The sequence below is a fragment of the Penicillium atrosanguineum genome, assembly GCF_028827265.1.
Source record: "Penicillium atrosanguineum strain IBT 20685 chromosome Unknown utg000001l_segment0_segment0, whole genome shotgun sequence".
Lineage (NCBI taxonomy): Eukaryota > Fungi > Ascomycota > Eurotiomycetes > Eurotiales > Aspergillaceae > Penicillium > Penicillium atrosanguineum.
In genome coordinates, this window is record NW_026623133.1 from 1,799,188 (window position 1) to 1,824,836 (window position 25,649).

Genomic DNA, 25,649 nt, shown 5'->3' on the forward strand with positions numbered 1-25,649 from the left:
AAGATAATAAAATATAGTTTTTTTCTTTATCTAATAAATAGATATTACTAGGTTTTTTACTATTTTATTTCCTTTAATAGAGATATAAATAGATGAGTGATTTAAGAGAAGTTCTAGATAAAATATCTATAAAAGTAATAGAAACTAAAAAATACTTAAACATTATAACAACTCTATAAAAGTAGCTATAAATTAATAATAGAAACTTACTAAAGATCTATTAAAATACTATAAGATAATATATATTTTACTAGCCTTCGCGAATAGCTCTATATATTATATATATATTATAGAACTTACTAAATATAGATAGTGTAAGTCCTATAATTTAGTAAGAAAATTAAAGTATTATTAAGGTAAGTAATATAGTAAATATCTAATAATCTATATAAGGCTACATAGATATAATTTTAGAAAGTAATAAATATATTAGTTAGGCTAAAAGGTATAACTATATATTTAAAGTAATTATAGTAAGTATAAAACACTATCTTTTATTTATTACCTTCCTTTACCTATATTTAATAATAGACGTGCTAAATATTAATTTTACTAAAATATTTAGCGCCTATTAAATAGTCTAAGATCTCTAAAATAAGGGGTAAAGGGTATTAATTCTTAACTAAAATCTTATTTAGGCTATAATAATTAATATATAGCTAAAAAGAATTATCCTTTTTTAGTATAAAGAGGATTAGTATATCTATAGGGCTTTTAGAGGGTTAAATTCTTTTAATAGGAAAGTTCTTATCTAGGTATTCTTATAAGACTTAAAGCTTTATCTATAATAGAGGGTAGATAGTCCTATATAGAGATAATTTACTAGGTCTAAATTTAATAGTATAATTAGTAACTTACTAAAAACTATTATAATTAAGATATTTATAATTTAAATGTAGACTTCCTAAGGGTCCTAGTAAGGGAGGTAGGATATTATTTTAATTTAGTTATAGATATTACCTTAGAGGTTAGTAGAGTTTTAGATTAAGGTTAAAGTCTATTTTTTAAAAGTAGCCTATAATTTAGTATATTCTTATTATTACTCTAAGATTTATTTATTAATAAACTTAGCCTATTTCACTCTATAAGATAAATTTATAAAGCGCTAGGCTCTATATATCTTATATATATCTATATTATACTACCTTAGAGTAGCTTTAAATATAATATTTAGATAAATAAGCCACTCTTAACGCTTCTAGATTAAGAATCCTATTTTAAAGGTAGGTATATTATTAATTTTAATATCCTATTTAGCGTGTAAATTATAGGCGAAAAGGTACTATTAGAATATCGACTAATATACTAAGTAGATTTATCCTATTATTATTTAATATAAAAGAGGACAAACTAGGTTTAGGCTAGGAACCCCTAAAACCCTAAACCCTAATTAGATATTGTTGGAATTTGGACCAATGCTACATTAGGTGAAGGTATCCTCTTATTCAACATAAGAAGAAGAAGAAGAAGAAGAAGAAGAAAAGAAATGCGAACATGCTTTACCCCTCCAAACCGCTTACCCCTCTTTACCCCACCAGATCGATGACATATCCCTCATCACGCCATCAGTTCTATCACATTTCCTTCCCTGATTCTATTCTGTTTATCTGATATAAAGCATGTGACTTTGACCACTTTCTGTCTATAAATACGCGCGAGACACTAAGTAGAAATGACAGACCTTTCACTCTCTTCAAATATTCTACTATCCCTTTCTATCTGCTTAGAAAGACCTTCTTAGTCCTTTGTTTGAGGATTGTGGATTGTGCTCATTTAGAGTGCATAAGCCCTTTGCACTCTATCTTATTCTTTTCTATACTATTCTATCTACTTCTACCCCGCTTGATCTGCGTTTACTACACCTTAACTATAATATTATCGTCTGATATTATTGTCTATGATCTATATAATTCTATTTAGTTCTATCCCTTCTATTTAAGGTATTTCCTTTAGTCCGAAGCATGTGATACCGAGGTATATTCGTCTATAAATACGCGATGGATTACTAGGTAGAAGAATCAGACCTTTCACTCTCTTTAGAAACTGCCTAAGTTCCTTTCTTGCTTGTCTTGTATACAAAAGGGTAAAAGTAACCCTTAGTCAGTATGATCATTCCTCTACGAGTTAAAGCGTAAATTGTTCTCGTTTAGGCTATATCAATCAGTGTATATTCTATCCTAAGAGTCTTCCTTTGTCCAACTTGGATCGACTAGTTGGATAAAGCGATATAAGACATCAAGGGGGTACGCAAAGCCTGGTTGGCGCCACGAACGGTTTCGTGGTATCACCGCCCTTATTGTCCAACATATATTATACGCGATATTACTAATCTTATCTAGCTCTTTAGGGACGCTAAATATTATATCAAGATCTATTAGGTACTAGGATATGAAAGTATTCTTAGTAATAAGTAGGCTAACTAACTTATAAATACTATAGTAAATTCTATTAGAATATAGGCTAATGCTATATAAGGTGAATCTACCCTCCCATATTCTTCTATCCTTTTTTCGTCTAGTCCTTTATTTAAAGGTTATGGATCGTACTCTAATACGTATAAAATATAATCTTCTATTTATCGCCTTTCTTTCTTTATATTTAGTCGTAATATTTACCTCTTATTAATTAGTCTAATATCTTTGAAATAAAGAGATACTGTTAGGTATTAATTTTTAACTTAACCCATTTAGGCTATAGTAATTAATATATAGATAACGAGAACTATCCTTTTTTAGTCTAAAGAGGATTAATATATCTATAGGGAAGAAAATATCCTAAAACTCCTAAAGCTTAGTAGGGACTTTATAACTTTCTATTAGTATTTTATAGGTATTATTAGATTTTGAAATTTATTTCCTTACATATCATTATTATTATAAAGATATAAGCTTAATCATAGTAGTCTTTAGCGAACTACTTAGATATTTATAATTCAAATATTATTGTATAATGTCACTATTAATAATAATACCTCAGTAAAAGATTACTAGTAAGATCCTAAAATATAATTATTAAGAGAATAATAGGGCTTTATTTAGTGTTTAAATTATAAAAGAAGTCGACTAGCTAGACTCTACAAATAGATACTCTAAAGCTATTTATAACTTTAATTAGATGACCTACAAGCTTAGCTAAGTCTAAGCTATGCTTTTAGATAAATTAATAGCTAATTAACGTATTTCCCAGTCCTCCCGCCCACCCTTAAACCCTATGGAGTAAGTGCGATAAATTACAACTTCATTTTTCAATAAACATCCATTATTTGAACTCCAATCTTCGCCTATACCTTATATTTAAGATTAATCTCTTAAGCTAAGGTTATAATAGCTTTATAAAGAAACTAAAGGCGTAATTCTATTTTAATTTAGAATTAAGATTTTATTCTCTACTATGTAGATAGGAGTAGAGTTTATAAGGATCTTAATATAGAAGATATATATATTTAGTTCACTTTCCTTCTGCAAGGATCAGTTCAGTTCTATTCATCATACAAATTGGAATTGTCGTGCCTCATAATCTTATCCTTTACCTAGTCCAGCCTATCTTTAACAGCTATCTTATTCCTTAGCTCAAATATAATACAAAAGAATAAGTATAAATACTAATCTTAGAATAATCCAGTGACGTTCTGCGAGCGCCTTATATTTTATTAATCTATTCCCTTACCTAGTCTATGATAGCCTTAACAGCAGTACGTACTGTATGAAGATAAGCAGGGATATTGCTCTAGTATATTTTGATATTGGAATCTCACACGCTAATGCCCGCGCTTAACCCATAGACTAAAAAGGTCATAGCCAGATCTCTCGGTACGAGAGATCGACTGCATTAGTATATATACTAGGTGATAAGCCAACTATCACAATATGAATCGCGCCATCCCGATGAAGCTGGCCTCCTCGATTCATTGAGACTCTTGTTTGTTGTCTCCTCGTTTCGTGGAAAGATGAGTATATAAATTCCCAATCTTCATCTATGGATATTTATGTTATAACAATGCGTGTAGCCGAACATGATCATCCCAGTAAGCCTCTTTGACGCTCGAAGCCTTACCCTAAAACGTGCATGTAAAGTGAAGGCAGTATCCTAGCAATTACGTTCCCAGCTAGCGTAGGCCCAAGAGAGTAGGCAATGACCGTCAAGGATCAGAATCAATGTCCATTGGATCGTCGTCATAAGATGTGGTCGCATCGGGCACGATTTGATTCGGACGAGGTAAATCGACATCAATCGACTGACTAGAAAGGTGTTTGATTTCTGCACGAGCCCGGGCCCTCGATTCCAAAATGGCCTTTCGCACAGTGTCCTTATCCTTGGGGACTGTCAGAGAAGTGGGCTCTGTGTATAGAACCATTTCTTTGCCTTTTGGTGAAGAGTTGGAAAGGATGGATTTCGGCACAGACATCATCCTGGCGGCGAGTGGTAAGATGACCAGACCCTCGTCAGGAAGATCAGGCTCAGCTAGCTCTTGGTCCAAACTGTGGATGTAGGTGGTATGTTTGGTGTCGTCCAACAACATCACATCGTGCTGGCTCGGGGAGTGCCGGTAAGGGGAGCCATCGCGACTGGCCCGAGCACCGGAGAACACATCGTTATCTGCGCGAGTCAAGAATGTGTCAACTTGATCCAACTTGATCCATTGCAACCACGCGAACGAGGCCACCTACCGATCTGGAGACGTCCGAATCGCTTTGTCAGTGGTTGCGCGCCGTCGGGGTCACCTTCCGCGGGGCGCTTGTTGCTGGTTTTCTCATCACTCCGCGCCATCCACACCTCTCACCCCCTGTGGTTTTTTGCACTGACCAGACTGCGACTAGTGAAGAAGGTTGCGGCGTGGGAAGCAGGTCCCGATCATCATCAGTGGGCGGTTGCTCGATGCGGGTTTCTGGGATTCTTGGGGGGGGAGCTGGCTTTGACTCATCCTCGTCTCGCGCGACTTCCCAGAACCTTCCACCCTCCTCGCTTTGCCCACACCACAACCACCTCTTTTCGCACCGTTGCCAGGATGGCTTCCGACAATGGTTCCGGTTCTGAATGGACCGCGCATCGGGTCCGAGACACCTTTCTCGACTATTTCAAACAGAATGGACATACCTTTGGTGGGCTTTGACCCCGCGATTGTTACGCCCCCTCCTTCCACCCGGTTGATCTAACTCTTTCTCTATTTTGCGCTGGCAGTTCCGTCGTCTCCCGTGGTTCCCTTGTCGGATCCGACTCTCCTATTCACCAATGCTGGAATGAACCAGTTCAAGTCCATCTTCCTGGGCACCGTGGACCCGCAATCAGACTTTGCAAAGCTGCGGCGTGCGGTGAATTCGCAAAAGGTAGCACCGCTGCAATCCATGATATCGCTTCGGTAGTGTTTTTTTGCTGACCTGAAAATGATACAGTGCTTGCGTGCTGGCGGAAAACACAATGTGGGTGACAATATCTCAAATGCCATGCTGGAACCCCTCCTGACTAGCTCTATGTAGGACCTGGATGATGTGGGCAAGGATAGTTACCACCATGTGAGTCTCACCCGGCGCTATCGAGCGTTTGACCTGTAATGAAGCTGACCATTCACAACAGACATTTTTCGAAATGCTCGGCAATTGGAGTTTCGGTGATTACTTCAAGGAGGAGGCAATCTCGTATTCATGGACCCTCTTGACCAAGGTCTACGGACTTCAGCCCGACCGTCTCTACGTCACCTACTTCGAGGGTGACAAGGCTGGTGGCTTGGAGCCCGACCTCGAAGCAAAGGAACTCTGGAAATCAGTGGGAGTTCCTGAATCCCATATTCTTCCTGGAAACATGAAGGACAACTTCTGGGAGATGGGTGACCAAGGTCCGTGTGGTCCTTGCAGTGAAGTGCACTATGATCGCATTGGTGGTCGCAATGCTTCTCACTTGGTTAACCAGGACGATCCGAATGTGCTGGAGATTTGGAACAATGTCTTCATCCAGTATAATCGCGAAGCAGACCGTAGCTTGCAACCTCTTCCCAACAAGCACGTTGATACCGGCATGGGCTTCGAGCGCCTGGTTTCGATCCTCCAGGACAAATCTTCGAACTACGATACCGATGTCTTCACCCCGATCTTCCAAGCTATCCAGGATGTGACCGGTGCTCGAGAGTATCGAGGCTTTTTTGGAACTGAAGATGTCGATGGCATTGACACCGCCTATCGTGTCGTTGCAGACCATGTCCGGACGCTCATGTTCGCCATCTCGGACGGTGTTATTCCTAATAACGAGGGCCGTGGCTACGTGATCCGTCGAGTGTTGCGACGAGGCTCCCGCTTTGCTCGCAAGTATTTCCAGGTTGACATCGGCAATTTCTTCTCGAAGCTCGTGCCAACGGTCATCGATCAGCTCGGGGGCATGTTCCCTGAGTTGAAGAGAAAGCAGCAAGATGTGATGGAGATTCTGGATGAGGAGGAACTTTCATTTGCCAAGACCTTGGACCGAGGTGAACGTCAATTTGAACAGTATGCTCAACAATCCAAGGCCAAGGGCACTGATAAGCTCCATGGTGCGGACGTTTGGAGACTGTATGATACCTTCGGCTTCCCCGTCGATCTCACTCAGATCATGGCTGAGGAACGTGGTCTTCGTATCGACGATGCCGAGTTCGAGGAAGCACGGTTGAAGGCCAAGGAGGCCAGCAAGGGCCAGAAGAAGGCCGCATCAACCGCCGTCAAGCTCGATGTCCATGACCTCTCGAAGCTGGAGAAGATGGATGATCTCACGAAAACGGATGATTCTGCCAAGTTCGGCAAGGGTAACATCACGGCTCACGTTAAGGCTATCTACCATGGAAAGAATTTTTACAACAGTACCGGGGAAGCCCCCGATGGGGAGCAGCTGGGTGTTATCCTCGATTGCACCAATTTTTATGCCGAACAAGGTGGCCAAGAAAGCGATAGTGGTCGAATCATTATTGATGGACAGGCCGAGCTTGAGGTCGGCGACGTCCAAGTCTATGCAGGATACGTTCTCCACACCGGCTTCATGAAGTATGGAGCACTCTCCGTGGGCGATTCTGTGATTTGTGAGTACGATGAGCTTCGTCGCTGGCCCATCAGGAACAACCATACCGGTACACACATCCTCAATTTCGCATTAAGAGAGGTCCTGGGTGATGGTATCGAGCAGAAAGGCTCTCTTGTAGCAGCCGAGAAGCTTCGATTTGACTTCTCTCACAAGGCGGCAGTTTCTGATTCCGATTTGGAGAAGGTTGAGGCGAAGTCCACCGAATACATTCGGCAGAATTGCGCCGTCTATTCGCAAGATGTTCCACTGGAAATTGCGCAACAGATCTCCGGCGTCAGAGCTGTCTTCGGTGAGACGTACCCGGACCCTGTCCGGGTCGTCTCTGTTGGTGTCGAATTGGAAGAGATTCTGCAAAACGTGAAGGATCCACGATGGGAGCAAGTCAGCATTGAATTCTGCGGTGGCACTCATGTTCAAAAAACCGGAGATATAAAAGATTTGATTGTTCTGGAAGAAAACGGCATTGCCAAAGGTATTCGCCGCATCATTGCTGTCACCGGAGAGGATGCCCATGAGGTGCAGCGAGTTGCCGCGGAGTTCGGAAAGCGTCTTGACCACTTGGACGCAATGCCCCTCGGCCCCGAAAAGGAGCGTGAGGCCAAGCAGGTCCAAGTCGATCTTAACCAGCTGACAATCTCCGCTGTCCAGAAGGCCAAGTTCCGCGAGCGTTTCACCGCGATCAACAAGCAGGTTCTTGATGGCCAAAAAGCTCAGCAAAAGCTGGAGGCCAAGAAGGCCGTGGAGACAATCACATCTTACTTCCAGTCTCCCGAAAATGAGAACTCATCCTGGCTTGTTGTCAAGCTTCCGATGGCGGCAAGCGCCAAGGCCGTCAGCGAATCTCTGAATCACGTCAAGTCGAAGATGCAGAACAAGAACGTGTATGTTATGGCGGTTGACTCTGAGCAGACCCGAGTTTCTCACGGCTGCTACGTGTCCAAGGTGAGTGCCCAGCCCCTCTGATGCCGCTGGAAAAGCGGTTCGGTTGCTAACATCTATATTAGGAGCTCGGTGATCAGGGTGCTTCTGCGAATGACTGGGCTGCCGTTGTCTCTAGCGCTGTTGGCGGCAAGGCCGGAGGGAAGGGACAGACGTCTCTTGGGAACGGCATCAACCCCGACAAGATTGATGAAGCTATCTCGCTCGCTTCGGATTATCTGAGTAAATTTAAGCTGTAGATTGGCTTAGCCCATGGGCCCCTTTCTATGTCCTTCTCGGTTGAATCCAGTGACAACATTCGCGCCTGGTTCTACTGTGGCTTGGTCTATTTTATCTTGCAGCTTGGCAAGATGAGGACGAAGAAAAGAGATAAAAACAAAATTTAAGTTCCTTGATATACTAAATCAAATTGAAGTCATTTCTGTTTAAGTTTGTAATTTCGTCTTGGTTTCTAATCTAAGGCTCGGCCTCATCGTAGCTCGTAGAAAGGACTGCACCTTGCATATTGCATCTTGCGACTGGGACACGGCTTCTCTACATTTCTCCACATTGCACAATCGTTACATCTTGGTTAGGTTTGTCTCGCGTGGTTCGAGTGTGTTCGACCATGCGCACGACATCGATCCCATCAATGACCTGGCCGAAAACCACATGTTTGTTGTTTAGAAATGGTGTTGCCGTAGTTGTGATAAAAAACTGGCAACCATTCGTATCTGGGCCTGAATTCTGACCACGAGTCAGCAGGGAGACTTCCAAACGTGAGAGAATCTCAGATACTCACGGCCATGCTGAGGAGACCCGGGCGGTCATGCTTCAGCACGAAATTCTCATCGGCGAACTTCGGAGTTCCATATATCGTGCAGCTTCCTGTTCCATCTCCGTTGATAAAATCTCCTCCTTGAATCATGAAGTCCTTGATCTGGAAGAGATATGAGTACGTATATGATGCGCCAGAATGTTTTTGTCACGCACAACTCGATGGAACTTGCATCCTTTGTAGCCCTGCGGTTGGCCCTTGGGGTTTTTACTTTCGCCAGTGCAAAACTGCCGAAAATTCTCTGCAGTACGTGGGGTGACGTTGGCAAAAAGTTCCATTTTCACTCGACCCAGTGGCTCGCCTGCGACATTTAGCATCCTGGCAGAATTTATATTTCCATGTTCTCAACAGAGCTTACCTGCGAGGGCGATATCAAAAAAGACCACCGGATTGGTGGCCTCGTGCGCGCTCGACTCAGCCATGGTGATGTTGGCAGAGAGAGAGAGAGAGAGAGAGAGCTAGAAGAAAGTTGCCTACGATCCGATCTTCGGGAACCCCGTTTTATGGCCCGCATTCAACTTCAGAATGTGCACAAAGAGATGGCGGTTCTGCCTCAGATGACACCAGCCATACAAATAAGAATTGAGAGTTTACATATCCAACAAGGAATAGGGGGCATTTTGCTATATTCTCTTGGGTATAGCGACGATCGAGGGATTGCACTCCCGTGACTGAGGAGCCTCAGGCATAACTATCCTCACCTAAGTTGAACATCCGCATGCATCCAGCCTTCTTGCTCCTGACCCTTGACATCTCCCTTCCCAACCCCCCTTCGTATTTACCCTCCTCGTCCTGATGTTTATGACCCAGGCTTATCGATCCCCGTAAGCACTGCAAGCGACACAAACTTCCCAGTGCTTTGCGTATCCCTTGCACCCCGTTGTCGATCCATGTGCTATCTTCAATCTCGTAGTGGTCTTCTGTCCACCGCGTGCAGTTCATTGCACTAATAAGCCCGAGCGTTTCATCATCGCAACGCTGACCCGAGCGCTGTTTGTGGATTAATCGGTCAAAAGAAGGAGCGATTTTTTTTGGACGAACTTGACACCACAACTCGAACCGGGACCTTTCGATTTACACCCTACGATACTTGTTAACACATTCTCCTACATTCGAAATGCCTCCATCGACGACCTCCTCAGCCGGAAGCGCCGCGACCACTACCAGCGGCAGCGGGGGTGGTGGCGGTGGTTCGAATGCGACAAGCTCACCTCTCCTGTTTTTCGTTGCCCTCGGATTTGGTGTCGTCTTCACTAATTTATGGTAAGTCTTTCGGTCTTCTTCAAACTAGACGACGGAACTTCACGACAATTCCAAAGCCGCATGGGACCCGTAGACTGATCATGCGATAGGATTATCGTCGGGGTCAAATACTGCTTCCGCTACAATCAACGAAATCGTCAGCTGCGCAGCGAGGAGACAGGAGAGCCAATCGACCTAGTGGCCATGCCCCGTGCTCATCGTAGACGACGAGAAAAGAAGCTCATGACGATGGACGAAGTCAATGAGCGATTCCCACTCGTGAAATACAAAGTATGGAGGTCATCGCGTGCCAATCAAGGCCTACCAACGGAAGGTGGCATTATCGCCCCCAACAGCAGACCGCAGAGTCTCAAAGATGATGGCGCAGTCGTCTCTGCGCCGGTCGATGTTTCCACGAATGCAAAATCGCCCCCGCCCCAGCAAGGACTGATGGATTCTAATAAAGTTCATGCCCAATACCCCAACTCGGCTTCTGAAGTACGCGTGTTGTCAACGGAAGAGAAGGCTCCTGCAGCAACAGAAGATCCCCCGACGAAAGGTGACGCAAACGCTGCAGAAGAGAAATGGCAGCATTCACTAGTCAACGAGTCGATTGACCTTGAAGAAGATGATGACGAGGAAGGCGATCATATTCGAAAAGCCGTTCCAGCGGAATTGCTTCCGAATCCTGGCGATTCTTGTGCAATATGCCTTGACACCATTGAGGACGACGACGACATACGAGGACTCACCTGTGGACATGCCTTCCATGCATCCTGCGTCGATCCGTGGCTGACCAGCCGGAGGGCCTGCTGTCCTCTGTGCAAGACTGACTACTACGTCCCCAAGCCCCGTTCACAAGCAGCTGAAATGGCATCTGCCTCTGACCGCCAAGGACGTCGCGCCGCCTCAAGCCGTCCGGACATTATCGCCAGACCCTCTCGCGCTGCTCACTCAGGGAGCCAAGCATATCCATTCAGAGTACATATGGCATTTACTGGCCGGCTATTCCAACCGGCATCTCTCGAACGACCTACTGGGTCACCGCAGGCAGAAGAGCGCCAAAGACGAATGCATAGCGAACCTCAAGACTCAAGTGCATCACCTCTCCAGTCTAAGTGGTCGCGATTTATTCCCGCTCGTCTCCGCGGGCAGTCTTCTCGGACCCCTGCCAGAACAGGAGAGAGGCCATTGCGAGAATCCGAGGCTGCGGCTTCTCAACCTCGTACTCCCGGCCAGCTTGAAGCAGGTACTTGAACTTGCAGTGCTATATCTTGACCATTTACGAACCCTTCACCCTGGAACCTCTTTGCATGTACGAACCAACATCTGGAATGTTTGGTTGGCACAGCTTTACTGTTGATGACTTGGCTATTTGTAATTAATCAATACTTGCGGTGGCGGGCCCGGGGAGTCCGCGGGCTACGACTTCTCTATCTCTGGACCTGGCCATTCTATATGCACGAGACAATGTCGGGCACATTTTGCTTCTTTCTCTCTTCCACCCCCTTTTTTTCTTTTCTTTTCTTTTTTTTTTTTTTTTTTTTTGGTCCCCGTGGCGCCTTGGATATTCAGAAATGGGAAGGGACTGACTTCCAGTGACTTATGATCCACCAATTGACAATGCCGGAGACTGGATGGATCATGGCTCAGACTTCAGTTTACCCCGGGATGCTTTTTTCAACATACATTAAATGAATACCATCTACCATCCACAAAAAAGCTATCAGTCCTGATGAATTCAACGATTGTAAATACACGAAAACAATCTTCCATGTTGCGAATAACTTCTGGCCAGGGTTTCATTAAGATAAGTAATGGACCGAGCGACAAAATCTGGCATAGACAAATGTGCATTGAAAGCAAAGAGGCCCGTGAAGACGAAACAAAGGAAATCAAAGACCTCCCCTCTCTTCCCAAGAAATACCAAGACTAATTGCTTATGATTGTGCCTTGGATCCACCAACGCCAGCACTTATCACACTGGGGAGCTCCTCTTGCCCCATGCTAAAGAGCATACCGATAGCGCTACCCACCATAAGAATTGCCAAGACGCTGACACCAGCAATGAGGAAGAAAGGTGAGCTAATGTCTTTCTTCTGACAGGCAGGTCCACCCCACTGGATCTTCTGAATGGTGCCATCACTCTTCCGCACCACTGTTTGCTGGCATCGACACGCGTAGCAGTTGCCAGTAGATCCCTCCTCACCAGATCCATATTTCAGATAGCAAGACCCGTGACCAGAGCAATTGTTTGTTGCTTCAGCACAAGATGAGTTGGAGACATGACAAACAGGGGCAAGATTCGAGTGAAGGGGCAGGTCTTGAGCAGATCTCCGAAGTGCATCTTGTGCACCCGATGCAGATGATCTAGACAAGACTCTCGAGTCTCGCCTAAGGATCTGCGCAGAGTTTCGAGATCCTTGAGTGTCAGGTAGAAGTACAGCAGTGATTTCTCGATTTCTCAATGAGGACTGCTTGGCCAGATACTGGATGATTGATTGAAGAGATTTGATGACGAATACATCATCATTGGAGCTCGCCTGGTAATAAAATTAGATAAGGGTTTGATATGAGAGAGAGAAAGAGAGAGAGAGAGAGAGAGAGAGAGAGAGAGAGAGAGAGAGAGAGAGAGAGTGTGTGTGTGTGTAAGGTCTCATACCTTAAGTGAAAGCCTTGAAGCGGTTGTCTGTTGATCTTTGCTGACCCAAGTTTCCACTGACCCGATCAAGTCGAGAAGATTAGGGCCAAACAAGCCAGTTGCATGAGCGAGAACAGGATCCACGAGGAGACAGTCATTGACAGACTAAGTCATCGTAGTTAGTTGGTGAAGATGATATGACTTGAATGTCGCAAGAGGAATGGTACCTGAGCAGTATTCGAATCCACCCCATTGGCATCCTTGAGATAGATGCAGTGTTTGCCATTGCTATCGTTTTCCACAAGAGACTCTAGTGAATCATCGGCCAGATTTGAGGAACTATGAGGAACTATGAGGCTGTGAGGCTGCTTCTTCCGTAGTCTCAGGCCTGTCGCGAAGGAAGGTCGTCATCAGCTGAAAGCTCAATTTGAAGGTGCCTTTTCACATACCGACTTCCTGATTAACACCCTCGAAGAAGATGATGCTTTTCCCGGGAGACTCATTGCTATCAGAACCACCGAAAAGGGTGGATTGAGCATCGGCAAACTGATTTAGATGACCAACGGCATCTGTCTCCACTTGACCAAGGACCGATGCCAGAGAAGAATGGCCGCGAAGCTCTAGGATAAGTCGGGCAACATCTTCCGATACAATCTGTTGCTCGGGAACAGCGCTCTTGTAGCCTTCACCGTCAGAAGGAAAGGTGAAAATTGAGGTTTCCAGAGCATTCGTCCCCAATGCACCTGTCGCCGCCAGGGCCAGGAGCTTGGAGACCCAGCGCATTTTGTAGGATGGAATCGAGAAGAGATCAGGACAGGGGGGAAGTAACGATTGCTGTGACGGCCATAAAATAGACTTCGCAGAATGATCGTGGTTTTGAGGGGGTGTCTATGATTCGGAGCAACGAGAGTGTTTCGATCGTACGTGGACTTCCGCAGTCCACCCCGTTGCGATAAGATATCACGTGGATGGGACACACCCCAAATCTCCAGCACTCGCATCTTCACTCCCGGTTCTTCCTGACCTTATTCCACGCTGGGTAATCTCAATGCTTCGGCTCAAGCATCTGCTCCGAAGTCAATCGCGCGCCTTCTCTCTCCACACCGGCCTTCGCCAGACCCTCGCAGCCCCTCCGACCGTCCGGCATGTGAGATTCAGGCGGCCTTGGCTACGGTGAGTCTATGAACACTGACTTCAGGATCATGATTGGGTGCTAACGGATAACATTTGTAGGTCTTTCTTCACAAAATTTTTCCTCTATGGTGCCGCGTTTCATTTGTGGACCTCTTTTGTCCTGGTTCGATTTGATGACGATACCCACGACGACGATTCAACCCTCGAGTCAAGCTTTGAGGAGACTGGTCCTCACCGACCCCCCAGAGACACCGAAAAATTAACGGACGAGGAAAGTAATAAGGATACGGAAGATGGGGCGCCTATGTTCATCCCACTTACCTGGTCCCGATTGCGGGAAGGTGAGCTGTATGCCGCGTCGGACCCAGAATGGCAAGCGTTCGTTCAATTGTCTAAGGATCGGAAGAAGCTTCAAAATTTGAGAGGTATGTCAAAGAATTTTGAAACAATCGTGCTTTCGTTGACAGTTCCAGATGAACTCGCATCTCTTGTTTTGGAAAGTGCTTCGAGTCGGATGTCCCAACTCCTCGGCGGACCTCTTTCTTTGACCGGGTTCTGGCTTGTTCATCAATTTCCATCTCGCGCTCCTCCGGAATACCTTCGATCCGGGTATGTTCACTCCGGTCAAATGATATTCTCAGTGCTAATTGAGCAAAGACTCGAGATAACAGACGAGGGAGTATCTTGGGTCACAAAACCTCTAGATCCCGACATGGGTGACAGACTACAGACATTCATGAAGCCTGTGCACGTAGCACTTGCAATCAAAGACGCATATTTTTTACTACTCATGAGACAGGTGAAACGCCTCAGGAATCCCCAAGAGCAGCCGGTTGATGCTCTGGAGTCTCTGAATGAAAGTTATGTTCTGTCAAGGAACGAAAGGCTCAATCCTCTGAGCCCCCAAGAGCAGCCAAAACTGCAACCCCCTATCTTGGATGGGCCTTCAGAAAGCGCACCATCCACCGGAGACCCAGAACTTCATCCATCTTCCATAATTTCTTCGTTGCAAAGACTTCCATTACCCGACCTGGGCCCCGGCTCGGATCTACACCTGGCCTCAATCGCATTTAAATTACAATTGAATGCGTATCGAGCTCGAATGAAGCGGACACCTCGCCGTGGAACCTTTCTCATTTCTGGCCCTGTGGGCATAAAGGGGCCCAACGGGTTCTGCCGATTCGAAGTCCGCGGTGAGTATGATCCATCTAAGTCGGCATGGCGTACGGTCGAAATGGAATTGAAAGACCTGAATCCTAGGAAGCAGCGAGCACTTGGTGGCCAGTGATGTATGTAGGAACATCGGGTGTTGAGCCTGACACTCTGGATATATGATTATACCATTTGAATTTACTTGAAGCGGTAGGATTGTTGCTTTCACTTGATGAGTACCTCACTCTTAACGCTGATAACTCTGATTGCAGTTTAGTAGCTAAAGGATCTAGTCCTGTACATGGATTTTGAAAAGTTGACGAGAAAAATCCCGTATAAGTAGCGTAGCGTAAAACTAAGGCGACCGGTCACTCCATACGCAGCTTCATCAATCTTTGACAGAAAAATCTTTCGATGAGATGACGCCACTAGTTGGATGAGATTTGAGCTATTTAAACTTGATACGATCTTGCGGTTAGTTTTACCGTGGGACTATTCAATTGCGAACACGATTCGTCATACATGCACCGCAGCTTATCCGGCTTAGGTGTTGCGGGGTAGTGACGGTCTTCAGTTGTACTTCACGCTCCGCCCTTCACCTTCCTTACTTCGACACCTTTTGCAACTATGTCGGTTCCTCCTAAGTTCGCAGGGCTCAAGCTCCCTGCCGGGACATTTCGAAAGACACAGCATACGCTCGAAATGTGTGAGTCCGCATTTTCTATCTACGCCCAGAAACAAGCTAATCGAGTCTAGACCTCGACTATGTGTGCCCTGTCAGTTACACGCTCGCATCGACCTCTGCGCCCACTAAGACATTTTGCAGTTCTCCGCCAAAATGTTCAATACATTTAACACGCTGGGCCCGATAATCTCTCAGCAGTATGGCCCTCAGCTCCAGGTGATCTTCCGTCAACATATCCAGCCGTGGCATCCATCCTCCACACTTACTCACGAGGCTGCAGCAGCCGTTCTTCGACTGGCACCGGAAAAGTTTTGGGAGTTTAGTGCGGCCTTGTTCAAGTGCCAGACCGAATTCTTCGATGTGAGCCTTGTGAATGAGACCCGTAACAAGACCTATGAGCGACTGGCTCAGATAGCAGGATCTGTCGGTTTGGATGAGAGAAAGGTCTTGGAACTGTTGGAAATCCCCGAATCGCCTGGCGAAGACGGCCAATTGAACATTGGGAACCAGGTCACCAATGACATCAAGTTGATGGTCAAGGTAGGAACTCCAGCTCCTTCCCATCGTACCGACTCTCTAAAACTCCCAGGCGGATCGAGTGGTGGGTGTTCATGTATCACCGACCGTTTTCTTCAATGTAAGATGAATGACACCCGGAAGATGAGTTCGAATGTACTGATGTTCAATGTAGGGCGTGGAAGAACGGGGCATCAGTAGCAGTTTCACAGCAGCTCAATGGGGAGAGTGGCTTGCCCAGAATGTGGTTTGATGTCAAGAACACCATTGAGCGCATCTTGGATAAGCTGCATATCTTTTTCTTTTTTTTTTTTTTGTTTCTGTTTGCACGTATAGGGAGCCCGAGCCAAGCCGGTCCGAGGGGAGGTGAAGGGGAAAACAAATCATGTCTCATTCCAGAACTTCCATTACGAAGCTGTTGTCGACCCTAGTGAACATACTGACGATGCATGTTCATCTTATAAAAAAAAAACCCCCACAACAAACCCGATCAGAGTAGCTTGTGTCTGAGCGAAGGGGAGGGTGTCAATTTCTAAACGCAGCATCACCAATTCGTGACGAGTTTATTGACCCATTGGGGGCTGATAGTTGAGAGGACGCCTAAGTAAAGAGTCAGCAAAAGCGTGAACTTGGGACGGTCGAGGATCGAGAATGACCGACTTAAAAAGCATGATATGAGGCTCCGGTTCATGCACCTCGTAATGCTCCCATCCCAAACTCTGGTATCGACACACACGTTAGAAATCATCGCAACCAGCCCAGAACCAGAACGAACGCACCTGTGTAATGCCCAACGCTCGCCATTCTTCCTCCCACAGCAATTTCAATGTGCCTTTGGAACTGTCGAAATAGTCCGTGGGGATTTTCTTGAGCATGTTCTTCGGCAGCTGCACATGGCGATATTCGTATTTGTCGTCTGAGTATCTATTCCCCCGAGTTAGTTTCGGTGCGCGATGGGAGCGGACCGGATTCCGCCATTACCTTGCCGAGTAGTGGATGGAGTCAATGAATTCATCGAGACGCTCGCGTTCCGACTCCAGCAAGAGGCGCGGCTTCTTGTTTCGTCTGCTGGGATCGATCTCCATTGGAAAGACGAGAGAGGATCGCGGGGAAGAGGGGGAAGAGGGGAATGTCTGCTTCGCACGTGGCACGGTCAACGCAAAATTCAGAAACTGGAAGAAGGGAGTCATAGAGGGGGTTGCAGACATACAGAAAATATCCAAGACGAAGAAGATTGGAAGAGATTGTGGACGTGCGGCTCGATAGGGTGTTTTGGAGAGTTCGGGTTTGTTTTGCGGGACGCGGAAAATGGAAATGGGAAATCGAGGGGAACAGAATCTCATGCCTGAGGCCCCTCTGTTTTGTCCATTTGTTTTGGGAATCCCAGAACTGTGTAACAATACTGTATCATTCCATTATCTTCCTCTGACACTACCCGGTAAGATATAAATTACGGTAATACAATAACCACTGTTAAATACTTACCTAAGGCGGCAGGCTCCACATTGGACGATCGCAGCGCGCGTCTGCACACGTCGAGGTATGAACTCACCCTATCCTTCCTGTCCTGCCCTCAATTGCAATTGCGATTCGATATTGCGCATAATTTACAATGAGTACCAAACGGCGCGTGGCAGCTGCGGCTTCACCTGAACTGAGGACCCGCGGGAAGCGCCGCAAAGTGTCTGTAAGTCGCCGCGTTATTGCGCTCCGAGCCCCGACCTACATGCTGGAGCTACCCCCGATGCGCAGCACGCAGTCGCCGTGGCTCAATCAAACCTGTTGTCGTGTTGCTACGCAGCATCCTGCGCGATTAAAAATGAACCTTTTTCGCACCCTGTGTTGATTCAGATCGCTAACGCACCTATGTTTTAGGATGATGACCTCGTGGACGTCGAAGAAGCCAATCATGCATCATCTAATCCAGCGGATGAGGATGAAGTCGGCGGGAGCTCGGTGTCCCAGGATGAGGAAGAGACCGAAATCAACTTTGAGGGCGACAGCCTTCAAGCAGCACAGGACAAGATTATGTCGGAGTTGGCCCGGTTGAAAGATGCGGAGTGAGTATCACGACGGAACGACAGCCTATACATGGCAACTGACAAACTCCAAGTGGAGACGAAGTGGCCTATCCATTTATTGGCAAGCCCGATCGCAACATCTACCGAGACTACTATGAAATTATCCACCACCCAGTGTCGTTGCGGAGTATTCAGAAGAAGGTTCGCGGCACCGATAGCCGCAAGAAGCACTCGAAAGTGACTGCATACCCCACATGGCAATCTTTCGAAGAAGAAGTCAGCTATATCTGGCGGAACGCGAGAGAATACAATGAAGATGGAAGCGAAATCTCGGTTCTCGCTGGCGTTCTGGAGGCAAGTCTTTGCCCAGCGCTACGTTTGTTCTCTTCGCACTGACATCGAACCAGGGACATTTTAAACGACGGGTGGCAGAAGCCAAAAAGATCGTTCCAGTTCCCATTCAGGTAGATGGCCATCCCGAAACCGAAACGCCTCGAATTAAATTAAAAATGGGGGCGAAGAACCCGGAATCGGCGGCATCCAAGTTAACACTGAAGATGCGTGGGCAGACCTCCGAGACACCTTTCAAGGATGACGGCCCGCAACCCGGTGTCACAGTTGATAATGAATCATTGAAACGACAACAAGACCTTGTCAGAGCCGGTTCGGCAAGTCAAGATGTTGATGCGCCTAAAATGTCTCCTCGAACGAGGTCACTTCGACGACATGTGGGAAGTCCTAAATCCAGCGCTGCGACGACTCCATCCGTATCAGAGCAACTACACAATGTACCCGTTCATGGACGGGATACGACTGGCCCAATAAAAGACGAGAATCCGGTGGCACACTCCCAGCATGCCGAAACACGTCCTTCCCATGGCCTTCATGGGTCTCTCTTGGACTTAACCAGCGGAATTTCCTCATACGACGGTAAGGCTACCCCATCACATCTTCCTTGTCTCGCGCCTGTGCTGACTATTTGCCCCCTTATAGCACCATTTCAACAAACACATGAGCCATCACCATTGGATTCTCTCTGGAGGCGACCAGGTCAAGGTTGGTTGATCTCGATTCTGAAATAAGTTAATTGAAAGGAATAGCTCCGCTGACTGTGCTGTAGATGCTAATTCTGCATTGATTCGCAACGTTCAAATCTTCACTCATCCCTCGTTGTCTCTGGAACGCGACCTGTGTCTGGACATACCCCCGTCTGCTACTCTTTCCCAGCAAACCATTACTGTCAGCCTTCCCTCGTCGTGCCATTTGATGAGAGTTAGGCCCACACTGGCCGCTGGGACAGCCCAGCGGCAGGTCAAGATTGTCGCCCTAATGGGCATGCAACGTTTGCACCCGTCTGGTGATGCATCTGCGCTGGCGTATGACATCCAACTCCATCCGGGCACAACTAAGGTCGATCTAGAAGCAATTTCAGGACCGGCTCGGGGCGTTCCAAAATCTGGACCTCCAGGTTCTGATGTGGACTACGAGCGAGTGACAATTTTTTTCAATCTGTTGCGGTGATGGAGGGGTCATTCTGGAAATGTCACCCCCGTAGAGGAGCGAAAGTAATCCGCGAGTATTGGAACCACAGGGACACTTCCATATTGCACAATTTCTATTATTTGCCTCTTTCTTTCTTTGAATTTTCAGGATCCGTGAATTCACAAAGTGTATTTGTACTTTGAAAGTCGAAAATCGAATTCGAAAGTGGAACCCCACGCCTCCACACGTGACTCACCGCTCCCGAAAAATTTTCTGCCCTTCCATGTGTGGCAGAGCGTTTATAAAAAATTTCGACCCGTCCAAAACCCCCCTCTTTCCCACCTTTTCCCACTCTTCAATTACCACCAACTCAATATCACAATGGCGGACCTTCCGGTGTACGACGGGGCGATCGGTATCGATCTTGGTCGGTCTCTCTGTCAATCTACCTTACATGCTACAGAACTGACTATTTTGACATCTAGGCACCACCTACTCTTGCGTTGCCAACTATGAGGGCACCAATGTCGAGATCAGTGCGTTTTCTGAACCTGAAATTTTCCGTGCTATATATACTGACCAAGCGTTCAGTCGCCAACGACCAGGGTAGCTACACCACCCCCTCTTTCGTCTCCTTCACCGACAAGGAGCGTCTGATCGGTGAGGCCGCCAAGAACCAGGCCGCCATGAACCCGAGGAACACCGTCTTCGATATCAAGTGAGTCTCGGTAACACAACAAAATTACTCTGACTATGTTCCTGACTCGAGTTACAAAAAAACAGGCGTCTGATCGGTCGCCGCATGGATGACCCCATTGTCAAGAAGGATGTCGAGTCCTGGCCCTTCAAGGTTGTCGACCAGGGTGGCAGCCCTGCCGTCCAGGTTGAGTACCTCGGTGAGAACAAGACCTTCACTCCCCAGGAGATCTCCTCCATGGTCCTCATGAAGGTACGTTGTGAAAATTCATTGTGTGCGGGAATCTCAAAATATTAATAAACGGAAACAGATGAAGGAGGTTGCTGAGACCAAGCTCGGAAAGACTGTCGAGAAGGCTGTCATCACTGTTCCCGCCTACTTCAACGATAACCAGCGTCAGGCTACCAAGGATGCCGGTGCCATCGCCGGTCTGAACGTTCTCCGTATCATTAACGAGCCTACCGCTGCTGCCATCGCCTACGGTCTGGGCTCCGGCAAGACTGAGAAGGAGCGCAACGTCCTGATCTACGATCTGGGTGGTGGTACCTTCGATGTGTCTCTTCTGAACATCCAGGGTGGTGTCTTCACGGTCAAGGCTACTGCTGGTGACACTCACCTTGGTGGCCAGGACTTCGACACCAACCTCTTGGACCACTTCAAGAAGGAGTTCCAGCGCAAGACTGGCAAGGACCTTTCCGGTGATGCCCGTGCTCTCCGTCGCCTGCGTACTGCTTGCGAGCGTGCTAAGCGTACTCTGTCCAACGCTACCCAAACCACCGTTGAGATCGATTCTCTCTTCGATGGCGAGGACTTCAACTCCTCCATTACTCGTGCTCGTTTCGAGGACCTGAACGCCAAGGCTTTCTCTGGTACCCTGGAGCCCGTCCAGCAGGTTCTGAAGGACTCCGGCATGGAGAAGAAGAAGGTCGACGAGATCGTCCTTGTCGGTGGTTCCACCCGTATCCCCCGTATCCAGAAGCTGCTTAGCGACTTCTTCGACGGCAAGAAGCTTGAGAAGGTAAGCTTTGTCCAACCGTATTCTTGACAGGATACTGTCATCGTTCTTTACAGTGGCTAATGAGTTTGTGCAGAGCATCAACCCCGATGAGGCTGTTGCCTACGGTGCTGCCGTCCAGGCCGGTATCCTCTCCGGCAAGGCCACCTCCGCCGAGACTGCTGATCTTCTCCTCCTTGATGTCGTCCCTCTCTCCCTCGGTGTCGCCATGGAGGGTAACATCTTCGCACCGGTCGTCAACCGTGGTCAGACCGTCCCCACCATCAAGAAGCGCACCTTCACCACTGTCGTTGACAACCAGACCACCGTCCAGTTCCCTGTCTTCCAGGGTGAGCGTACCAACTGCGCTGACAACACCTCCCTCGGCGAGTTCACTTTGGCTCCCATCCCCCCCATGCGCGCTGGTGAGGCCGCTCTGGAGTGTGTCTTCGAGGTCGACGTCAACGGTATCTTGAAGGTCACTGCCACCGAGAAGTCCTCCGGCCGTACTGCAAACATCACCATCTCCAACGCTGTCGGCAAGCTCTCCAGCGGTGAGATCGAGCAGATGGTTGAGGGTAAGTCTCCAATGTCTTCCTTGTCTGTCCTGATAAGATGCTAACCCGTTTTCTAGATGCTGCTAAGTTCAAGTCCAGCGACGATGCTTTCACCAAGAAGTTCGAGTCCCGCCAGCAGCTCGAGTCTTACATTTCTCGTGTTGAGGAAATCATCTCCGATCCTGGCATGTCGATGAAGCTCAAGCGCGGTAACAAGGAGAAGATCGAGTCCGCCCTTAGCGACGCCATGGCTCAGCTCGAGATCGAGGACTCGACCCCCGAGGACCTCAAGAAGAAGGAGCTGGCCCTCAAGCGCCTTATCACCAAGGCCATGGCCACTCGCTAAACGAAGAGATGAACATAGGACAACGACTCCCATCGGAAATGTTGGTTTCAGGCCTGCGCCCGCGCCCGTATAGATTTTCTCGGGGCAGCGTTGGCCCATGCTTATGTGTTTGAAGCCGGGCAGCTTGGGCGCAGTATTCCTTTTTTTCCTTTTTCCTTTCCTACTTTGTTTCCAAAAAGTATGCCTTATGTAGACGAAGATCGACGTTGCAAATTTAATGTGTGACGAACTCCGTTAATACCGTCTGACGTATCCATCCTCTGAACTGCATGTCGTACCGTTCTATATCTTAAGACAGATTCGATTTTATAGGGAAGGAGACCTTTGGGAAAGGAACAAAAAGAAATGTGAAAAGATATTCAAGCAAGTGCCGAGAAGTATGTCGCGAAGGACTTAAAAAGAATCAAGTGCGTAAGCTCTTTTAGCTTCGTTCAGACTATGATTTTCCCACCTCCCGAATTTTCAAACTTTCCATCCCCCACGCCATGCAGCGCATCACAGCTCAACTACCACGTCTTGTTCTACGGGCTCCATTGCGGGCTGCGCGACCATTGTATCTCTCGTGTCCTCCAGTTCCCCGGCAATCTCGGAGCTTTGGCAATTCCCCCGCCTTGTACAAAAAGAAGGACAAGGCGAAAAATGCTCCCACCCCGGACCCGGTCTTCAACTCTGGCGAGGCATCTGAAGATCTTTTTGATCAGTCACAATTGCAGAATGGCATCGCAGCCGCCATTTCTCGTTTGAAGGACGACCTGTCGAAGCTTCGCGCCGGAGGGCGATTCAATACCGCCTCCCTTGAGGGACTAAAAGTCCAGCTGGGCAAAGATGCCCAGGACTCGGTCAAGCTGGGAGATCTCGCTCAGGTCGTACCAAAAGGAGGGCGCATGGTGACCATTCTGGCCGCCGAAGAAGAGGTGAGTTGACTTCTTTGGCCTGTCGCGCTTGCAGTTCGCGTTCTTAACCCAGTCTTTCTTTTCCAGCATATCAAACCGCTTACCTCGGCGATCGTATCTTCAAACTTGTCCTTAACTCCACAGCCGGACGCCCATAATCCACTTCAACTGAACATCCCCATCCCCCCGCCGACAAAGGAATCCCGTGACCAGAATGTCAGGGCTGCCAAACAGGCGTTCGAGAAGGCTGCAAGCACTGTTCGTGATTGCAGGGGGGCTCTGCACAGGCGGCTCCAAGAGATGCAGAAGAAAAAGCTAGCGCGTCCAGACGATGTCCGCAAGGCGCACGATCAGATGGAAAAAGCTACAGACAAAGGCCAGAAAGATGTCAAGGACATGTTTGAGGCCGCAAGAAAGACTTTGGAGCAGACATAAATTGCCAAGTTGTAGTAGTATAGTCACAGTTACATTGTAATCTAGGTACAGGACTTTTGGCCCGCAAAAAAAAAAAAGAAAAAAAGAAGACACGAGTGAATGGAAACAAGGCCGCCTAGGGAAGAGAAACGAGCCGATTCGCAAAAACCCCACATATTATACAGATCATTGTTCATGTGCGCTTCACACGACTCGAGGACAGGAGGGACTCGACCTTGGCCAAAAACTGGGGGCGCTTGCCCGCTGTCTGGTATGTCCCGTTGTTTCGGAGGTTTCTGATGACCTCGCCGAGGACGGCTGACTGGTTCTTGCTAGCTTCGAGGGTGGGGTATCTCCCTTGGGCAAATGTCTCCATCAACGTCTTCGTGTCTTCGGCATTGATGGCGCCGAACTTGACCTCACGAGGTTCCACAAGGTCTCCCTTTCGCTGAGACATTTTGTCTGCTCGGAGCTGAGCCAGGCGCTTGACTTCCTGCATGGCCTCAATCTTTTCAGCCTCGTTCTCGAACAGAACGTTCTGACCCTTCCAGATCCGCCTTCCCAACTCATAGGGGGGGATATATCCATTCGGGATACGTCCACTCAGAACGGAGAGCTTCTCAAGGACCGCAGCTGAGCGAGCATTGGTATCCGTGGGAATTGAAGGCCAAGTCTCCTTTAGTGTAGAAAAGTTGATATCCCGCGGCTCATAGCGGACTGGGGTTGGTCGAGCCTTCGCTGCTTGGTCCTGCTCAATCTGTTGGATCTCGGCCGCACACAACTCCTCGCCCTCATCCACCTCGAACTTCTTAGGGCCTCGAGAGCGAGGTTGCTTTCGACCTTTCGCAGCTGCTTTCTTCGAGGCCGCAGGTTTGGACTTACGACCTTGTGCCTGATTGCCGGGTCGAATATTTCGGAGTCTGGGATTGCGAATGATCTTGGGCGAGTCACCATCCGCTCGCGGTGCGGCAAAAGACCTGGCATCAATTACTTTGGCAGGGCGGCCTCGATTTTGGGTACCAGATGTTGAGGGTTTTGTCAATGTTCGGGGACCGCGAGATACTGAAGGTGCCGAACCTCGGCTTGGTCCATTTTGACCTATGGTATGACCGGTGTAAGCAATGATTGAAGTACACACATGTCATATAAACCAGGGATTGGGGGCCATATTGACGAGCGGCGTCAAAGGGCATGAATAACATACGAAATGGTTGGTCCTGGCCTTCCAAAGCGACCCGGGAGACGGAAAAGTAACGGACGGCTGTAGACAATCCCAATCGAGCATGGTCCCTGTACAGGGCAATCTGCCTGAGATGTGGCCGAATCATCTTGTGCTCGAGGATGTGGTGGAAGGCCGAAACACGGAAGTGCAACTTTTTGGGAAGACTGTGATCTCACGTGATCTCGGAGAAGTCCCTTGTCTTCGCCCTCGACTACGCAACTCTTTCTTATTCCTCAATTCCTCATTCACCGTCATCATGCTCCGCCGCAAGCCAACGGCCATTACGATAACATCTGAAGATATTGCAGCCTTTGAAGAGGCACGGCTGCGCAAGATTGAGGAAAACAAACATCCAGAACAAGGGAAGACCAACTCCAATCCCAACTTCGATCCAAGCGATGAATTGAAACCTCTTCCCGGCGACAAGGCGCGGATAGTTCGATCTCGCGAGGAGAGGATCGGTCTCGGTCGACGTGGTTGACCGGGTAGGTGTGCTGTGCATATTTTGGCTCTTTCATCAACGCCCTAACATAAACCCGAGGCCCAAGTCTCCGCACAACCGATTCTCCCTTGATCTCACCCCTTCAGAAGGCTCCACGTGGCCAGCTTCTGAACAGTACAATACGGGGTTGAGATTGGGCTCATGATTCTTCAAGGATAATATATCCCTCGAGAGCCTCGACGAACGGAAGAATCCCATGGTTGTGATCAATAAGGACCGCGTTCCATCTAACATGGACTCTCATTTACTTTTTCTTCTTGCTTTGGATATTGATGCTTGATAGAGGTATCAGGGAAGTCAAGTGAACCACATCTGTCGATTCTAGATCCCATCTATCCAGAGTTAATTCAAATCAAT

At 47.5% G+C, this 25,649-nt stretch overlaps 13 protein-coding genes across 13 annotated transcripts; 8 read left to right on the forward strand and 5 right to left on the reverse strand.

Annotated features, from left to right (window-relative positions):
* Positions 1-4,138: 4,138 nt before the first annotated feature.
* On the reverse strand, positions 4,139-4,767 carry N7443_000693 (uncharacterized protein; the record flags this gene model as incomplete). Its single annotated transcript, XM_056880749.1, has 2 exons — positions 4,139-4,596; positions 4,668-4,767. 2 exons carry the CDS (start codon positions 4,765-4,767, stop codon positions 4,139-4,141), a joined length of 558 nt encoding a protein of 185 aa, XP_056745987.1.
* A 52-nt stretch (positions 4,768-4,819) lies between these two features.
* N7443_000694 (alanine--tRNA ligase) lies at positions 4,820-8,216 on the forward strand (the record flags this gene model as incomplete). The annotated part of the gene is made up of 6 exons (XM_056880750.1): positions 4,820-5,099; positions 5,179-5,324; positions 5,391-5,417; positions 5,475-5,510; positions 5,572-7,980; positions 8,043-8,216. Coding segments are annotated over 6 exons (3,072 nt in total), but the record flags the coding sequence as incomplete, so codon positions are not given.
* Positions 8,217-8,511: 295 nt separating this feature from the next.
* cyp3 (putative peptidyl-prolyl cis-trans isomerase) lies at positions 8,512-9,216 on the reverse strand (the record flags this gene model as incomplete). The annotated part of the gene is made up of 4 exons (XM_056880751.1): positions 8,512-8,703; positions 8,759-8,896; positions 8,950-9,095; positions 9,153-9,216. The coding sequence occupies 4 exons, from the start codon at positions 9,214-9,216 to the stop codon at positions 8,512-8,514; spliced, it is 540 nt and encodes a 179-aa protein (XP_056745989.1).
* A 695-nt stretch (positions 9,217-9,911) lies between these two features.
* N7443_000696 (E3 ubiquitin-protein ligase RNF103) lies at positions 9,912-11,293 on the forward strand (the record flags this gene model as incomplete). Its single annotated transcript, XM_056880752.1, has 2 exons — positions 9,912-10,057; positions 10,147-11,293. The coding sequence occupies 2 exons, from the start codon at positions 9,912-9,914 to the stop codon at positions 11,291-11,293; spliced, it is 1,293 nt and encodes a 430-aa protein (XP_056745990.1).
* A 683-nt stretch (positions 11,294-11,976) lies between these two features.
* Positions 11,977-13,460, reverse strand: N7443_000697 (DUF3844 domain-containing protein; the record flags this gene model as incomplete). Its single annotated transcript, XM_056880753.1, has 4 exons — positions 11,977-12,579; positions 12,699-12,842; positions 12,905-13,065; positions 13,127-13,460. The coding sequence occupies 4 exons, from the start codon at positions 13,458-13,460 to the stop codon at positions 11,977-11,979; spliced, it is 1,242 nt and encodes a 413-aa protein (XP_056745991.1).
* Positions 13,461-13,725: 265 nt separating this feature from the next.
* N7443_000698 (uncharacterized protein) lies at positions 13,726-15,099 on the forward strand (the record flags this gene model as incomplete). Its single annotated transcript, XM_056880754.1, has 4 exons — positions 13,726-13,850; positions 13,911-14,236; positions 14,285-14,420; positions 14,469-15,099. The coding sequence occupies 4 exons, from the start codon at positions 13,726-13,728 to the stop codon at positions 15,097-15,099; spliced, it is 1,218 nt and encodes a 405-aa protein (XP_056745992.1).
* Positions 15,100-15,590: 491 nt separating this feature from the next.
* N7443_000699 (DsbA family protein) lies at positions 15,591-16,417 on the forward strand (the record flags this gene model as incomplete). Its single annotated transcript, XM_056880755.1, has 5 exons — positions 15,591-15,669; positions 15,720-15,739; positions 15,790-16,188; positions 16,238-16,285; positions 16,340-16,417. The coding sequence occupies 5 exons, from the start codon at positions 15,591-15,593 to the stop codon at positions 16,415-16,417; spliced, it is 624 nt and encodes a 207-aa protein (XP_056745993.1).
* A 310-nt stretch (positions 16,418-16,727) lies between these two features.
* Positions 16,728-17,249, reverse strand: N7443_000700 (cyclin-dependent protein kinase regulatory subunit CKS1; the record flags this gene model as incomplete). Its single annotated transcript, XM_056880756.1, has 4 exons — positions 16,728-16,764; positions 16,825-16,883; positions 16,944-17,088; positions 17,146-17,249. The coding sequence occupies 4 exons, from the start codon at positions 17,247-17,249 to the stop codon at positions 16,728-16,730; spliced, it is 345 nt and encodes a 114-aa protein (XP_056745994.1).
* A 527-nt stretch (positions 17,250-17,776) lies between these two features.
* Positions 17,777-19,706, forward strand: N7443_000701 (bromodomain-containing protein; the record flags this gene model as incomplete). Its single annotated transcript, XM_056880757.1, has 6 exons — positions 17,777-17,851; positions 18,040-18,224; positions 18,278-18,539; positions 18,593-19,115; positions 19,179-19,241; positions 19,306-19,706. The coding sequence occupies 6 exons, from the start codon at positions 17,777-17,779 to the stop codon at positions 19,704-19,706; spliced, it is 1,509 nt and encodes a 502-aa protein (XP_056745995.1).
* Positions 19,707-20,048: 342 nt separating this feature from the next.
* hscA (putative Hsp70 chaperone (HscA)) lies at positions 20,049-22,261 on the forward strand (the record flags this gene model as incomplete). The annotated part of the gene is made up of 7 exons (XM_056880758.1): positions 20,049-20,094; positions 20,153-20,203; positions 20,259-20,385; positions 20,451-20,616; positions 20,675-21,382; positions 21,456-21,936; positions 21,993-22,261. 7 exons carry the CDS (start codon positions 20,049-20,051, stop codon positions 22,259-22,261), a joined length of 1,848 nt encoding a protein of 615 aa, XP_056745996.1.
* Positions 22,262-22,746: 485 nt separating this feature from the next.
* N7443_000703 (ribosome-recycling factor) lies at positions 22,747-23,589 on the forward strand (the record flags this gene model as incomplete). Its single annotated transcript, XM_056880759.1, has 2 exons — positions 22,747-23,175; positions 23,242-23,589. The coding sequence occupies 2 exons, from the start codon at positions 22,747-22,749 to the stop codon at positions 23,587-23,589; spliced, it is 777 nt and encodes a 258-aa protein (XP_056745997.1).
* Positions 23,590-23,761: 172 nt separating this feature from the next.
* Positions 23,762-24,896, reverse strand: N7443_000704 (uncharacterized protein; the record flags this gene model as incomplete). Its single annotated transcript, XM_056880760.1, has 2 exons — positions 23,762-24,666; positions 24,773-24,896. 2 exons carry the CDS (start codon positions 24,894-24,896, stop codon positions 23,762-23,764), a joined length of 1,029 nt encoding a protein of 342 aa, XP_056745998.1.
* A 150-nt stretch (positions 24,897-25,046) lies between these two features.
* Positions 25,047-25,271, forward strand: N7443_000705 (CDC26 family anaphase-promoting complex subunit; the record flags this gene model as incomplete). Its single annotated transcript, XM_056880761.1, has 1 exon — positions 25,047-25,271. One exon carries the CDS (start codon positions 25,047-25,049, stop codon positions 25,269-25,271), a length of 225 nt encoding a protein of 74 aa, XP_056745999.1.
* Positions 25,272-25,649: the final 378 nt, after the last annotated feature.